General features: G+C 41.4%; 1 protein-coding gene across 1 annotated transcript in view; it reads right to left on the bottom strand.

The window, feature by feature from the left end:
• Positions 1-15,123, bottom strand: part of LOC147705914 (uncharacterized) — a 582,839-nt gene that overhangs the window by 219,335 nt on the left and 348,381 nt on the right. Inside the window, exons 7-8 of the mRNA XM_086932385.1 lie at positions 9,697-9,757; positions 6,019-6,116 (exon numbers count right to left, since the gene is read on the bottom strand). Of these exons, the coding sequence (XP_086788511.1) occupies positions 6,019-6,116; positions 9,697-9,757 (159 nt within the window). The remainder of the gene's footprint in view (positions 1-6,018; positions 6,117-9,696; positions 9,758-15,123) is intronic.

Raw genomic sequence — 15,123 nt, 5'->3', positions numbered from 1 at the left:
AAGAGTACGGAAAGGTGAAAAATGGCCTAGAGGAACCAAGAGAGTAAAGTGCACTTTGAATTAAAAGGTTCCAAATACTATAATCAAAATTTCTATCCAATCTGAACTAAGTGATTCTGAAGGATAAGAAAGAACACTGCAGGGAACAAACATAGCAAAAGTACCAGACAAGAAGTATATAGCACCTGAATGGATGTATTTGGCTGCTGCAACAAACATTACAGAGAAAGAAATCATTGAATCATGTTTTAGTAGCGATTGATCATCTGAGCCACCCTAAACTAACTGTGCTAAAGAAAAAGGGTGCAAAAACAGAGAGAGGAGATACTGAAGATAAATCAAATTGTAACAATCAAGACCAGAGGTTCAAAAAGGTTCAAAAGATGTGGGATACACACATTTTATAAAAACGGAAACGTTTTCAAGTTTTTAATTCGTTTTTCAATTTTAATAATTTTTTAATATTTTAGATTTATTTACAAAATGGCTAGGAATGAGATTGTAATCAAAGTAATCAAAATCAGGGTTTAACTAGGCGAAGATGTCTTAATGCTTGCTTTATATGTGTGCTTTTAATGTTGTTTGTCTGGATAATATTCATTTTAAAAATACTTTATTTTATGTATTCAACTAGAACTAATATTACTAATAACAATGTTGATACAAAATGTAATATAAAGAAAGATCTTAAGGAAGATGCAGAGACTAATATTAAAAAGCTAACTGGGAATGGCTTACCTCAAGATAAAAATATTATTGATTTTTCATTAAATGTCTTTTGAAAATAGTTGCAGGAATACATAGATACCATGGATGTAAGAGATTGTCATGTGTGCATGCAATTACCATTGTCTGTCACGGAAGGAGTGACCTATCACCACCTTCCATTAACATATGGTATTTCATGTAGTGTACTAACGAGCTTATTCTATGGGAAGGAACAATTCCAATACTACTATTCCAATTATGATTTAGTATTTTCTGCGGTTACTATTAAGAAGAACATGAATAAAGTGAGCAGTGCAAGAAATGCTGAGTACATGGGAGAATCTTTCCACACAACTAAAACAATAGATACTGTATATGAACATTGAAATAACTTAACCTGTAGATTAGCTAGTGTAGAAATAGAATTCATAAATATTGTAGAAGATAAGCAACAAGATTTTAAGAGAAAGTTTGTGGAACAAAAGACTAATATACCCTCTTGGGCTCACACAGAGGGTGATTACAAGAAAGGAGAGACATATGCTGCAATGACTCTAGACTTGCATCACAAAGGAAAGCTTTTCTTACTATGTGGGTATACTTTTCCCAAAGGTCTACCATGTGAATGAAAATTCTAGAACCAATGAAAACAAACTAACGCTGAACAAATGAGGGATTAGTGGTGCTGAATTTGTGGGAGATATATTTAATGCATTGATACGTTCAGTGGGAGTAATTCTGAATTTGCATAAAATTAGAAAATTGTCTACAGTGGTTGATCAATGGATACTGTTGGTGGGATTTTGATGAATGATACAGAAATAGTGGCCAAGAGATCCATGGTTTTGCAAAAATCGACTTGCTCTTGTTGTATTATTGGCAAAAGAGGACGGAGTCTACAGTATGTTGAGGATTCAACAATGTTGCACGTATGTCCCTGGCACAAATAAAGACTTAGAGGGATAAATTAGTAATATTACACATTTGCATAATGATTTAACAGGACGGAAGGTTGATGGTGTATGGGAAAAACTACGTAAGGATTTTTCCTCATTAGGTAATTGGTTTTCATCACTAAGTAATGCCTGTTAGGGAGGAATCTAACACCAACACTTGCTATAGCTTCTGGTATACCTATGGTAATTATAATTTACAAATGCTATAAGAGTAAGCAAACAGAGACAAAACGAAGAGCAAGAAAAAAGAAAAGAGAAGAAATAGAGTTGGAAGAAAGGAAAGGAGCTTATTATAATGTAATGAAAGATGTAGAGGGTGTTAGGTTGAAACAGATGAAGACAAGCTCTTTTTGAAGATAATTAGATAGTAATCAGATTGCGTAGATTGTGTGATGGCTTGAGTCACCATCAAATAGGGGATTGATGAAGCATGATTTTTGCAAAATAAATCCTGCTTGATCGAATCTGCTCATGTATGTATTATTTGTGTTACTAATGAAACCAATGACTAAAGGTGTGAAAATGTTTAACATGGGTGTTCATTTTTACGTGAAAGTGCAAACCGAAGCACAACACGTGTAGTAAATGAAAATAGCACTGCATATGCAGAAAGCATGAATAAATGAAATTTCTTTTATGTGAACTAAAAACTTTAACGGGAGAAAGAGATATGAAAATAATAATAGGAAGATTGTTTATGAAAAATGTCATGTCAAAATGCTTATTTCCTTTCCTTTGAATATAAGAGAGCCATAATAATTAACAATGAGCCTAATTAGATTATCTTTGTGAATTTATTTGAAAATGATGACTCATTTGCTATAATTACCTTTTATGAATTTTCATTGTGAATAGTTAACTAAAATGTGTTTTATTTTCCTAGAAAAGATACATTGCCGTTTCCTATGAAGGCCTCCAAAACCTTGATTGAGTGATTTTTTTTCCTGAAAATGCAGGCCTGGGAAGAAATGTATTTTGTCCTTCACTAGTTCTAAAATGCAGTGATACGTTTGCGTAGCTGTGTACAAAATAATCTCTAGGAATTTGAGTAAATATTTTTTTTTTGTGAATGAACGTGTTAATAAAAGTTACAAGGAGATGTGAAGGGTGCAGGAAGATGTGGATAAAGTTGCAAGATGCTTTTTCCTGTTTGCGCCGAAGGATGACTTCATAAAATTAAAAAAAGATTGCCTGAAAGAACTTTGAGGAGGTGGAATGGCCTGACGGTCACCTTTTTCTGAAATCCAATGAAATCATGAAGAAGTCATGAATGATACTTTAACAGATTGGACATAAGAGTTTGGACATTTAACACTTAGAGTATAAAGATTTCTGCAAAGAAATAGTTTAGTAGTAGATGCTTCTATGAGAGGAGAGCCATGCTGTTGTTTTCTCTGTGCTACTCTGGCTGGCTGCTGTCTTTGCTAAATCTGACCAAGACTATACTGATTAACTTTGACTTCATGATGTGGTGATGTTTCCTCAAGCTATATCGTTTGGCCACGAGGTTAGCTCTTCTTCTTATTGCACATTGTGCATTAATTCTCTAGGTTTGTATGAAATCGAATTGCATATTGATAATTGCAAAGAACTATTTTCTTTGTCTCTGTCTCTCTCCACTCATGCATGTGATTGATATTGTGGTGAATTTATTATAAGCTGTTTTCATGTATTTGTGGTGTTACCTGTAACATTGTTTCTAATGAAAAGTTCTTATTGTGTTCATGTATTGATGATTCATATTCTGAAAATATTAGATACAAGTGACTTGATAAGTATTCAGAGTTTGTCGTTATTGAATCAGAAATTGATAGATTTGTAAATATTATGACAGATGTTATTAGGTTAGATATTCACCTTCATTTAAGGTCCTCATGAAGGGAAATTATCTGTCCTTCATTGCCTAGTCCCTGTTAGATCCCCAATAAAATTCATCGGAGGATCTGGTTTGTGAGTGGTTATTGAGTTCTTATGGGCCGTAACTGCTGATTATTAAAAGACACTTGTGGTATTAAAATCAGTGCTGTCATACATGGATTATAAAAAATTATTTTGTTTCTGCATTATCAATATCAAGCTCGCTAAATGTTACCTTCCGAAAGATATTTTACACCGCTCCTTTCTCCCTGCTCTTGCCTGTGTCGACTTCTTCAGATTTAGTTATTAGGAACAGTAATCTAAATACTTCGGGGCATATTTACAAACCCCTTTTGCCACCAGTGCATCACTTTCTTTGATGCACCGGCGGCGCAGTGTGTTGCTTCATATTTACAAGGCCACACTAAGCCACCCTGTGTAACTTTTAATGGGCTTGTAAATAAGGCCCCTTTCCACTTTGAGTTAAAGTGGCATGCCAGAGGAGTGGATGTGGGTGTTCCCACGCAACACCCATTGATTCTGTTGCATTCCCAGATTTGAAACATTTAGTAAAATTGGGAATGGGTCAGAATCCTATGCCTCTCCAGAGGAAGTGTAAGGAGGTGCAACAAGGAGAAATATTTATATTTCGCCTTGTTACTTCTTCTTTATATATTGTGTTGCATTCCTCAGCACACATAGAAAGAGGAAAACAACTCACATGATGGTTTTTGTGCAGGAAAGATTCCCTTCCTGCACAAAAACAATCTCCCCTAAAATGCAGACACCCTTGCATCATGGCGTAAATGTGCTTGAATTAGCGCATGGCAGCCAATTTGGCACAAGTGCAGGGGAAAGCCCAGGGATGTGACATATTGTTGTAAATACGACGCATCCCTGTGCTTTGAAAGTGATGTAGCACAGCGCAGTCAAATGGCTTGCGGTGCCGCACTGCGTCACTTTCTTTAAAATATGCCCCTTAATTTTAACTTCATGCCCTGCTATCCATTTTAGCATCCGGTGTCTCACTGAGGTAATGCATCCGTCCCAGGACTCTACATTTGATCTCATGGTCATTGATTTTAATCTACTTATGGCTACTCAGCCTTTCATCTTTCCTAGGCTGATACAATTGAATACTGTTGAGCTGAGTAATACATGCCATCTGCAATTAGGTGCCAAGATGCCCAGTGGGGAACATGTGCTTTACAAAAATGCATGATGGGTTAAATATACAAATTATTTTCAGATCTTAAATTTTCTTTCCTTAAATACTCTTTCATTTACCTGTCTGCCCTTCTTTGGCATAATGCTTTTCAATCTCATTCAGTTCCTCTGTCCTTCATTCCTTCTTACCATATCATTACGATTTGGTCTTTCATTGAAACTTCATATTCTGCATTTTCTCTCACAGTCGGTGAAATCCGCCTTGTTTCTTTCTATGTGGTATGGATCTACCTGAGCATTGTCTTTACATACATTGCGATTATGGAACACCATGTGCTGTGCAAATAAAATAAATGCAAATATATCTAAATTGCCTTGCTATATCTTGCACACATTCCTTTTCCAGTGTTGTTCTTGCTCTTGCAATTAGAAAAACAACACTCTCTCATTCACTCTTAGTAGCTGTCTAACTCCTGGACCGCCACAAAAAAATCTCTTATGTTGTCATTACTGGGGGAAGAGCCCAGGCGGATGTATGTCGTTACAATGCATATTTTTACAACGCATACCTTTACAACGCATTTTTTACACCGCAACATCCATTAAAACGCATTCCATTACAACGCATGCCATTACAACGAATTCTTTGAAACTACCTTTACAACGCATTCCACTACAACGCATACTACATTTACAACGCATACAATTACAATGCATACCATTACATTGCATGTATGGTAAGTATTGGATAGTGCAGGGGTAAAAATTACTATTCTAACTCCAAGGGGGTGCAACAGTAGGGTAAGTGTTGGATAGTGTAGGGGTAAAAATTACTATTCTAACTCCAGGGGGTGCAACAGTAGGGTAAGTATTGGATAGTGTAGGGGTAAAAATTACTATTCTAACTCAAGGGGGTGCAACAGTAGGGCAAGTGTTGGATAGTGTAGATATGTGTTGTAATGGTATGCGTTGTAATGACTGTGTTGTAATGACTTGCGTTGTAGTGGTATGCGTTGTAGTGACATGCGTTGTAATGGTTGCGTTGTAATGGCATGCTTTGTAATGGATGTTGCGTTGTAAATGTTTTGTTGTAAAGGTAGTACGTTGTAAAAGTTGTGTTGCAAGTGTTGTTTCCCAGCCCAGACCCTCCAAAACATATACTTAGCAGTTTGCCAGCCCTAATTTTCATCTGTGTCGACTCACTCCCCTTTTCCTCTCACGGTCCTCCCCATCCAGCCTCACAGTTACTTCTTTTCAGTTATTCTTAGGCATTTGGTTATGAGCACACGTTAAACAAGCCCATTGGTTGTAGACAAAGACTGGTACTTACCGTGATCGACAACTTAATATTAGGGCCGTCAGTGTTTACATCGTTGATATTGTGTGTGCAGCCTCCTTGTTCTGGGCTAAACTCTGTCGGTCCCGGTGCTACACAGGAAGTGAAAGGGTATCTTTAGGAGGTACGTGTTAAATACGATAAAGAACATATTTAAACAGGCGAGTTCAGTTTTGACAATCTACCATCAACAGATATAGGTGCCCACAAATGTCCATATCATAATCTGGACCTTCCACCTTCTGGAAACATTCAATTTGGAAAAATAAATCTCACCAAGCATACCAAAGAGTAATACGTTAAGATGCAGGAGCCAGGTTCACTGTTACCGGCTACATTTCCGGATAGTGCTATTACTTCACCACGAGGGCTAGTGATAAGTATGACCTGTGGGAATCTCCTCTGCCATTTTTAGATCCAGCCTATAGCGGAAGCGTGCATGCGCTGCTCGCTTTGCGAGGCATGCAGTGTTCAGAATGCAGTGGAAGCTCCGCCCACTCTCTGCCGATATTTTTCATGGCTTAGCTCGTAAATGCTGACTTACAATTGGTTTTAGGATTGTTAGTCCCTCCCTATAACAGGTATGTCATCATTTGTATCCTTCCATGGCTACTGGCCCCTTTACTTTGAGTGTTGCACAGTATGTTTTATTTATACTGTGAGCACTATTTTCTTCCAGTACTTCCTCCCCCACAGTCCCAACCTTCTTGCCCCCACTCTCGTTATTCGTGCCTTCTCACCTGCCCTCACTCCTGTTTGCAATGCAATAGGTTTCGCATAAATGCGAGTCCTATTGCATAGCAAATGCTTTTTTTAACCTCATCTGTTGTAATATGGTGTTTTAAATGCAACATGTTTAACCATATATTTTTAAAATACTATTTGGAGGGCTTGGTGGGGTGTTAAATAATCGCCCACCCTTGTTTGGGAATTCAACTTACCCGCTACTCTCACTCCAGTTTCAAACCTGCTGAAGTATCACGCTTTAGAAACGCTGTCAAGGTTGTAAGGTATGCTTAATTCTTACTTAAAAAGAAACAAACTTACTACTTTCAATGATATGAATCATTTAAGTAGGGCCACATACCCTACCACGAGATTTATCCTTACACCCTGCTACATACAATTCATATCTTGCTTGCTGCCGGTACACGACTGAGTGCTTAAGGGCGCAGCCATCTTGGTGACGCTTATTACCATCAACATTGAAAAAAGACCAGATATTACGCCCATACCGGTTAGGTAGCCCTCAAGAATTGGGGTTTATGAAAGACTTCAATTAAATGTCCATGTTTCAATGGTAAAATACCAGTTTTACTTTTAAAAGCATACAGGGCATATTCATTATTAGGCTGTGTTTTAATAAAATTCTGTATTGATTGCGATATTTGTGAATTGTTCATTATTTTACATTTTTGGCGTGCACATAATTTTTTTTTTTCCTTGTATAATATATGAGTGAACTATTTTAATTTCTTGTATTACCAACAAATGGGGACACAGTACACTTCCATAATATTGATAACATATTTAATTATGTATTTTCTCACAAAGAGGAAATTCGTCCAAACATGGTTACCTTAACTACACTCACACAAGACACCGCCGACAGCCAAGGTTGTGCTCAAAAACGTCACTTCGACTTCCAGCCAAGTCACTAAGATCAACTTAGTCACTTTCAACGAACTGAAAAAGACTATATCTCCCAGCATGTTTAGTGTCCACCAGACGCTGAGGGTGCCCAATGGAAAGGGTGGGTTCTGTTGAGCAGCATTAGAGTGCCAGATGAACCAACCAGAGCTTCGGTTACTCCGAGGGGTCACTCTGGTGCGCACTGTAGACTGTCCGAGGCGGCAGGCCACAGTGAATGAGCAAAGAGAGCTCGGGCAACTCAGGTTCTCTCCAGTCCAGACCTGGCAATGCCTGTGTGTACGGAGCCCTGGTACGCGGCCTTCCTAATCCCGCCACCTCTCATCAACACACAGCCACCCGAGGTGACCGTCTCGCCCTTGTACAGCTGGGCCAAGTACCAGAGCCACCAGAAAGCAAGGGTAATACCTACGACATGGTGGTGGTACTACAGGTGAGGGTGTTGTGGAAGGGACGTCAAAGATATACAGTTTTGGTTAGCAAGATTGAGGCATCCAGTAGGCAATGGCAATGCCTGCTGCCAGCAGAAGCGAGACTATTTCATGTTATCATCCTAAATAGGATCACGGCTCAACCTCACGACTAGTTATTTTAGTGATAGTCCATTATCATTTTGGAAGAACGCATCACAAGAGTACAATTGAAGACTTTTTTCAAGGCCACTATGTGAATCACTTAAAATGAACTTATTGAATGATAATGACACAAAGTCTCAACTTTTTTGGGGTACCGATGCCCAATGTTTTGTGATAAAATCTTTTTGGGTAGGTGAGGTGTCCATCTCAAATGCTAACACTGGTTAACGAGATATTTTACAAGCCAGAGGAACCGGAAAATCCGAACCTGCACAGTGCACAGCAACTATCCCTAAGGTTTCAACTATTTAATCTTGTTTGATGTGATTCTAATGAGAATCGCATCAAACAAGATTACCCCCTTGGGCGTGGCGGTAATCCCGCCGCGGTGCTGGGGGGGAGGGGGGGCCGCGCAGTGCTGCCATGCTGGTAATGGAACCACTCCGTCACCAATCATGGGCGTGCTGTGCTTGTGACGGAGTGGCATCAAACAAGATTAAATAGTCCCTAAGGTTTCAACTATTTAACCCCTTGGGTGCTGGTGACGGAACCACTCCATCACCAGCACAGCGCGCCCGTGGTTGGTGACGGAGTGGTTCCGTCACCAGCACCCAAGGGGTTAAATAGTTGAAACCTTAGGGACTATTTAATCTTGTTTGATGCAATTCTCATGAGAATCGCATGAAACAAGATGAAATAGTTGAAACCTTAGCGCCAGTTGCTGTGCACTGCGTAGGTTCAGATTTTTCCGGGTCCCTATGCTTGTAAGTCTTACACAGGGGTTAGGGCGATACCCCTTCACGCAGCAGCACGCAAAAACAACTTTTACTTCATTATCATTTTAAAAAACATAAATTTGAGTTGCTAATTAATTCAAAAGGTGTGCAGGTCTTACCCATATACAAAGTAACAAGATATTTTACCATTAACTTGCATATGAGTAATGAAAGCTTTAACTGGATTAACACTGAAACATCTCCTGAACAAGTGGTCATTGTTGGTAGGTTTATCCGCACTGATTGTCGTTTACGACTACAAGGGACTTTTACGTTTTTTTTTGTTGCTTTAAACGTAACCATTTGCATGGGCTACTACTACTGCATTGAAAATGCTTGTTATAACTGGCTAGTGAAGCCAAATTAGAGGGTCAGTCATCCCCGTTGTGAGCTAGAAGAGGACGGTCTAGAGACACAGCTGGAAGGCAGAGCAGCACCGGATATGCAAGCAGGGTAACTTTCCACATCTATTGCAGAGGATATGAAGAATGCAGTGCCGCATTGAGAATGTACGGGAAATGTGAAGCTGTGGTGTTTGTGCAGGAAGTTCAAGAGAGCCGTGGACAGCACAGCTCAGATCCATCCATCCATCCATCCATTCATCCATCCATCCATCCATACATCCATGAAATTGATCTAGGGTAAAAGAATAAGGGGGGGTAGAAACATACTTGTCATGCTGCATAAAAGTTCGTCAAGTGCTTTTACAGCTGTTTTTAGTAATTGTTTTACCTGTAAAAAAAAAAAAGATCTGTTAGAACAGCTGCCTTGCTGATTTTTATTGCCTTTATCAATGCTTTTCCAAAGACTTTGCAGGTCAGTATGGGAAGAGAAGCACTTCGCCATGATTATTATTCCTTAAGTCTGAAATACTTTTTTTTAACATTAAATGACTTTTGTCGAATGTTCTTTGCAAACTCAAGAATATCAAATAGGTCATTTTTTTAATGAACTGACCGTAGAAAGCAATTCATGCGTACATTTCTTTGTCAATTTAAAACGCACACATTTTTTTATACCTTCACAAATCCTGCTACCAATGAAGGTTTTCAGAAGAGAACATTTGAAAACACCGGCCCATCCGTTCTGTTACAAATGCAGCGGTTTCTTAAGCTAGGCACATTAATAGTAATGTTTCAAAATGTTAATCAGTAACACTAACAGTTAATGATTTTGCCAGGCATGGAAGCTCACGAACACCTTTGGGTAGTAATGTTCCCGCCCCTGTTCGCCAGAGAAATAGTTTGTGTGAAACACGGATAACGTTGCACTCGACAGAAAACAAACCTAGACATATCCCCGTTGTACCGAATGTGCATATTGTATTTCGGGCCGGACTGGCTACCTGGCAGTTTGGAATGTTGCAGAGCTGGGGTGTGATTTCGTTCATGGAGACCTGCATGTGCTAAACGAAATTCGTTTTGCATTAATTATTTCGAAGCACGCGCAGGTCTCCATGAACGAAATCAACCCCCACCCCTGTGAAATCGGCCCCCAGCTCAGCAGCATTCGAAACTGCCCGGTAGTCAGTCCGGCCCTGCCTCTGTGAGCCACTTGTAGCTCTCGACCTACCTGGAAGTAGCTCTCCAGTGTGCAGCATAGCATACTAATTAGAAACTTTTGTTGGGTTGAATAAATATATACATATCCCAAAATTGAAAGGTGTGTCTTTGCGATGAAAATATGTGTTTTCAGGACTCATTAGCTGACCTATAGAAAAAATATATTTAGATGTTATATTTGAGTGATAAATCAAGAAGTATTACAAATACTACCCGGGTGACTGGGTCATTGCAACTGTTACTGCCCAATATTACCCATTTAGAGGTATTCCAAATTGAAAAAAACCTTTTTTGCAGTAGTGCTGTAAAATCTGAGTGATGCACTTTGGTGATCACTGCTGGTAATCTTGCATGCGGTAGTCACAAAAGAAGCCTTATCTCACATGGTCACTATTACAACACTAATAGTATAAGTAGCTTGGGATCACTTTCATTGAACATAAATAGCTCTAGTTACAGAAAAGGTTAGAGACCCCTGGTTTAAAGCCTATCTTCTAAGCTAAGTGTCAGGTTTAGTCTATATTCACACTAGGTGGCTTCTGGAAGAACCCTTTTCGAAGAAGAAACAGTGAAGCTGGAACACTATTATACCATGTATATTTATTGCTCGAGGAAAATGACACAAGACCATAAGAAGAGAAGCAAAATAGTTGAGTTATAAATATTGCCCTGAGAACTCTACAGAGTAAAAGAGTTTGCATTGCGCAGGGAAACATCAAAGAAGAGATCATTATTTTTGCTGTCCAATGACAGTTAAATATGATGTTTTTTTATTTTCACGGTAAACAAAAACACTTTTCACTTCATACTTTCAGATGTTAACACCATCTGAGTGACATCTTCATGATTGCAATCAAAAAGAACAAGCGTAAGACTATCACTTACATTTTACAAGTGACACAAGAACAAATTTCTCCATAAGTTTTTAGGTCTCGCTTAGGCAGCGCATGCGCTGCCTCTACGAGGCATCATGTGATCTGTAGTGTTGTTTGAAAGTCCGCCTACGCCGGTAGTTTCTATTGCCACTTGCCATTCGTTTACTCTGGCATTTATTTTGTTACCGTGCTTATCATTGGCTTGTGATCCCATGCTCACTTCCGGTGCTGCTTCCATTTTGCAGGAAGCAGCACCGACCAGCTACAGTTTTGTTCCGCTGCTCATCCTTATCAATTCATGTCGGGACTACTTTTCCACCGCTGTTCACCAGTCCTGGTGTGTGAGAGGGGTGGGCAGCACATGCTTGGTGTAATTGCTGCACTGTTGCAAGCCGCTCTTTATTCCTTAAATAGGGAGGCCGCTTCTTGCTTTACTTTTAAACGGCTCGCCTACCAGTGCCGGTGAGGCTGCTCCTTGCTTTACTTTTAAACGGCTCGCCAATCAGTGCAGGTGTGCGCAAGGGGCAACCAGTGCTTGTTGTAATTGCTGCACCGTTGCAAGCTTTATTCCTTAAATACGGAGGCCGGTCCTTGCTTTATTTTTAAATGGCTCGCCATACAATGGACACAGCAGGACGTGAGCTTTGCTCAGACTGCCATGCATTGAGAACGGGGTGGCCTGGAATGGGAGCCCGGCAGCATCTAGTGTCCTGCTGCCAGGCCCGGCTCCTAGGGTGACTGAGCATGCAGTCCTCAATGCCTTTCTAACCCGTATACACCCAGCTCTTCTAAATAACTATTGTGCACCTCTTCTGCTCCTCCTCCCCTAATTATTACACCATGGAACGCTGCGGTTATTCTTTAAATATGGCAGCCACGCATTTCTGCTGCACTGCGCGCCACACAGTGAATATAGCAGAGCAAGTGTTTTGGTTGCGCTGCCTCTGGCACCTCTCCTCCTCCTCGCTTCTGCCCTACGCCTCCAGCAGCATAAATCCTAGGCGTAATCCAGTCTCAGCAGCAAGCTGTCCACCAGCATCACCATGGATCAGAATAGTAAGGTAGGTGCCGCCTTGTCCTTGTTTACGTTACAACTTATGGTACAACAAGTGTATGTGTCCTCAATGAATCTAGAGTTCAGGCAGCACTGTCTGGTTTACTTGTGTTGTTACATGGCCTGGCGTGGTGAACCCCTCCAGACCACCTCACCCCACCTTTATGGTTTGCAGAATACCATTGCTTCCCATTTTACAATAATGGCCGCACCCCACTCGCAAGAGGCTGCCCTTGTTTCCCTCACGCCGACTGTTCTGCTCGGTCCACTCTCCCTTGCTCTGGGTCCTACCTTCTAAACCTTCCTGGCTTCTGTCGTGTGTGTGTGCATGTTTTCTGCATATGTTTGAGCTTCTGGTGTGTGTTTGCGTGCATGTTAACTTGTGTGTTTGCGCACCCACCTGTGTGTATGTGTGTGCATGTGTCTGTGTATATGTTTGTATACGTTTGCTTGTAGCTGCTGGCAGTAACCTCATGGGCAGGCAGCAGAGCTCATTGCCAAGCCGCCAAGGGGCTGGCTGTCCACGAGCACACACACCTTAACCCCTTGTATGCTCATGGCGAGCTGAGCTCGTCATGGCACACAGTGCTCGGGTGCTCATGACGAGCTCAGCTCGTCTTGAGCCCTACCCGCGGGGGGAGCGCCAGTGCTCCCCCGCGGGTGCCCGATTTATTTAGTTTCTGCGGGGAAGGCAGGGGAAGACCTTCCCCTGCCTCCTCTTGCCCCCCGCCCGCGTCATCGTTGACGTCAGTGCGTGAGGCACGCTGACGTCATTGAAGGTTCCCTTTCTCCTCAGACGCGCAGGGAAGCCATTTGCTTCCTGCACGTCGGAGTAGAAAGAGGTAAGTTTGGGGGCTGGAGCGGGGGGGATTTAAACTAAAGAGGCATCGGGGGAAAGGAAAGGGTTTTCCTTTCCCTCGATGCCTCTTTAGAGAATTTCTGCTGCACGATCGTGCGATTGAGCAGCAGGAATGCCCTCTAGACACCCGGGATTGTTTTTTTTTGGGAGAAATGGCAATGTTTGGGGAGCGCCCCCTTGGGCAAGGGTCGCTCCCCTTTAGGGGGCAAATAATTTCAGTTGTTGGCCACCCGGGAGGGGGCACAACTTTATTTAATTTTAAAAAAAAAAGAAAAAATCGGGCATAGTTTTGGAGAGTGGCCTCTTGGGCAAGGGCCACTCTCACGGGGGCCATTTTAGGTGCTATATTTAGTTTTGGGGAGCGACCCCTTAGGCAAGGGCCGATCCCCTTTAGGGGGTATATTTTTCCGGCAACCATTTCATGCTCTGACTCAGCGGTGGCAAACAGCCATTGCTGTGCTCCACAGACGGCATTACCCGCCCGTCTTCCCCTCTCAAAACTTTGGACTTAAAACGATATTCTCCTGAGAAACGACCATATCGGTTCTTGTTCCATTACGTAAACCCGACTTGGACCGGGTTGGAAGTATCACGAGTCCCCGATACCGCTTTGTCTCACAAGAGATCAGCCCTGAAGAGTCACGGATAACTATCCGCTGACGAAACACGTGTAGGTTGGCCATTTTCCCTGGTTGATCTCCTTCTGATAGGAGCACCAGCTGTGAAAAGGAATAAAAATCTTTGAGAGAATACTTTCTGGTGACAATCTCATCCTTTTGTTGTTTCAATATGTGATACAATTTACAACATTTCACCCTCAATTTGTGTGCTCTGGATTTGGCTTGATATTTTTTAAGTTGTTGGCCACCTGGGAGGGGGCACAACTTTATTTAATTAATTTAAAAAAATGAAAAAATCGGGAATTGTTTTGGAGAGTGGCCCCTTGGGCAAGGGCCACTCTCACGGGGGCCATTTTAGGTGTTCTATTTAGTTTTGTGGAGCGACCCCTTAGGCAAGGGTTGCTCCCCTTTAGGGGGAATATTTTTTAAGGTGTTGGCCACCCGGGAGGGGGCACAACTTAATTTAATTTTTTTAAAAAAAAGAAAAAATCGGGCATAGTTTTGGAGAGTGGCCCCTTGGGCAAGGGCCACTCTCACGGGGGCCATTTTAGGTGCTATATTTAGTTTTGGGGAGCGACCCCTTAGGCAAGGGCCGATCCCCTTTAGGGGGCATATTTTTCCGGCAACCATTCCACGCTCCGACTCAGCGGTGGCAAACAGCCATTGCTGTGCTCTACAGACGGCATTACCCGCCTGTCTTCCGCTCTCAAAACTTTGGACTTAAAACGATATTCTCCTGAGAAACGACCATATCGGTTCTTGTTCCATTACGTAAACCCGACTTTGACCGGGTTGGAAGTATCACCGGTCCCCCGATACCGCTTTGTCTCACAAGAGATCAGCCCTGAAGAGTCACGGATAACTATCCGCTGACGAAACACGTGTCGGTTGGCCATTTTCCCTGGTTGATCTCCTTCTGATAGGAGCACCAGCTGTGAAAAGGAATAAAAATCTTTGAGAGAATACTTCCTGGTGACGATCTCATCCTTTTGTTGTTTCAATATGTGATACAATTTACAACATTTCAGCCTCTATTTGTGTGCTCTGGACTTGGCTTGATATTTTTTAAGTTGTTGGCCACCTGAGAGGGGGCAACTTTATTTAATTAATTTAAAAAAAATGAAAAAA

The sequence above is a fragment of the Lissotriton vulgaris genome, chromosome 7 (assembly GCF_964263255.1).
Source record: "Lissotriton vulgaris chromosome 7, aLisVul1.2, whole genome shotgun sequence".
Taxonomy (NCBI): Eukaryota; Metazoa; Chordata; class Amphibia; order Caudata; family Salamandridae; genus Lissotriton; species Lissotriton vulgaris.
This window is presented reverse-complemented; position numbering and strand designations above follow the sequence as displayed.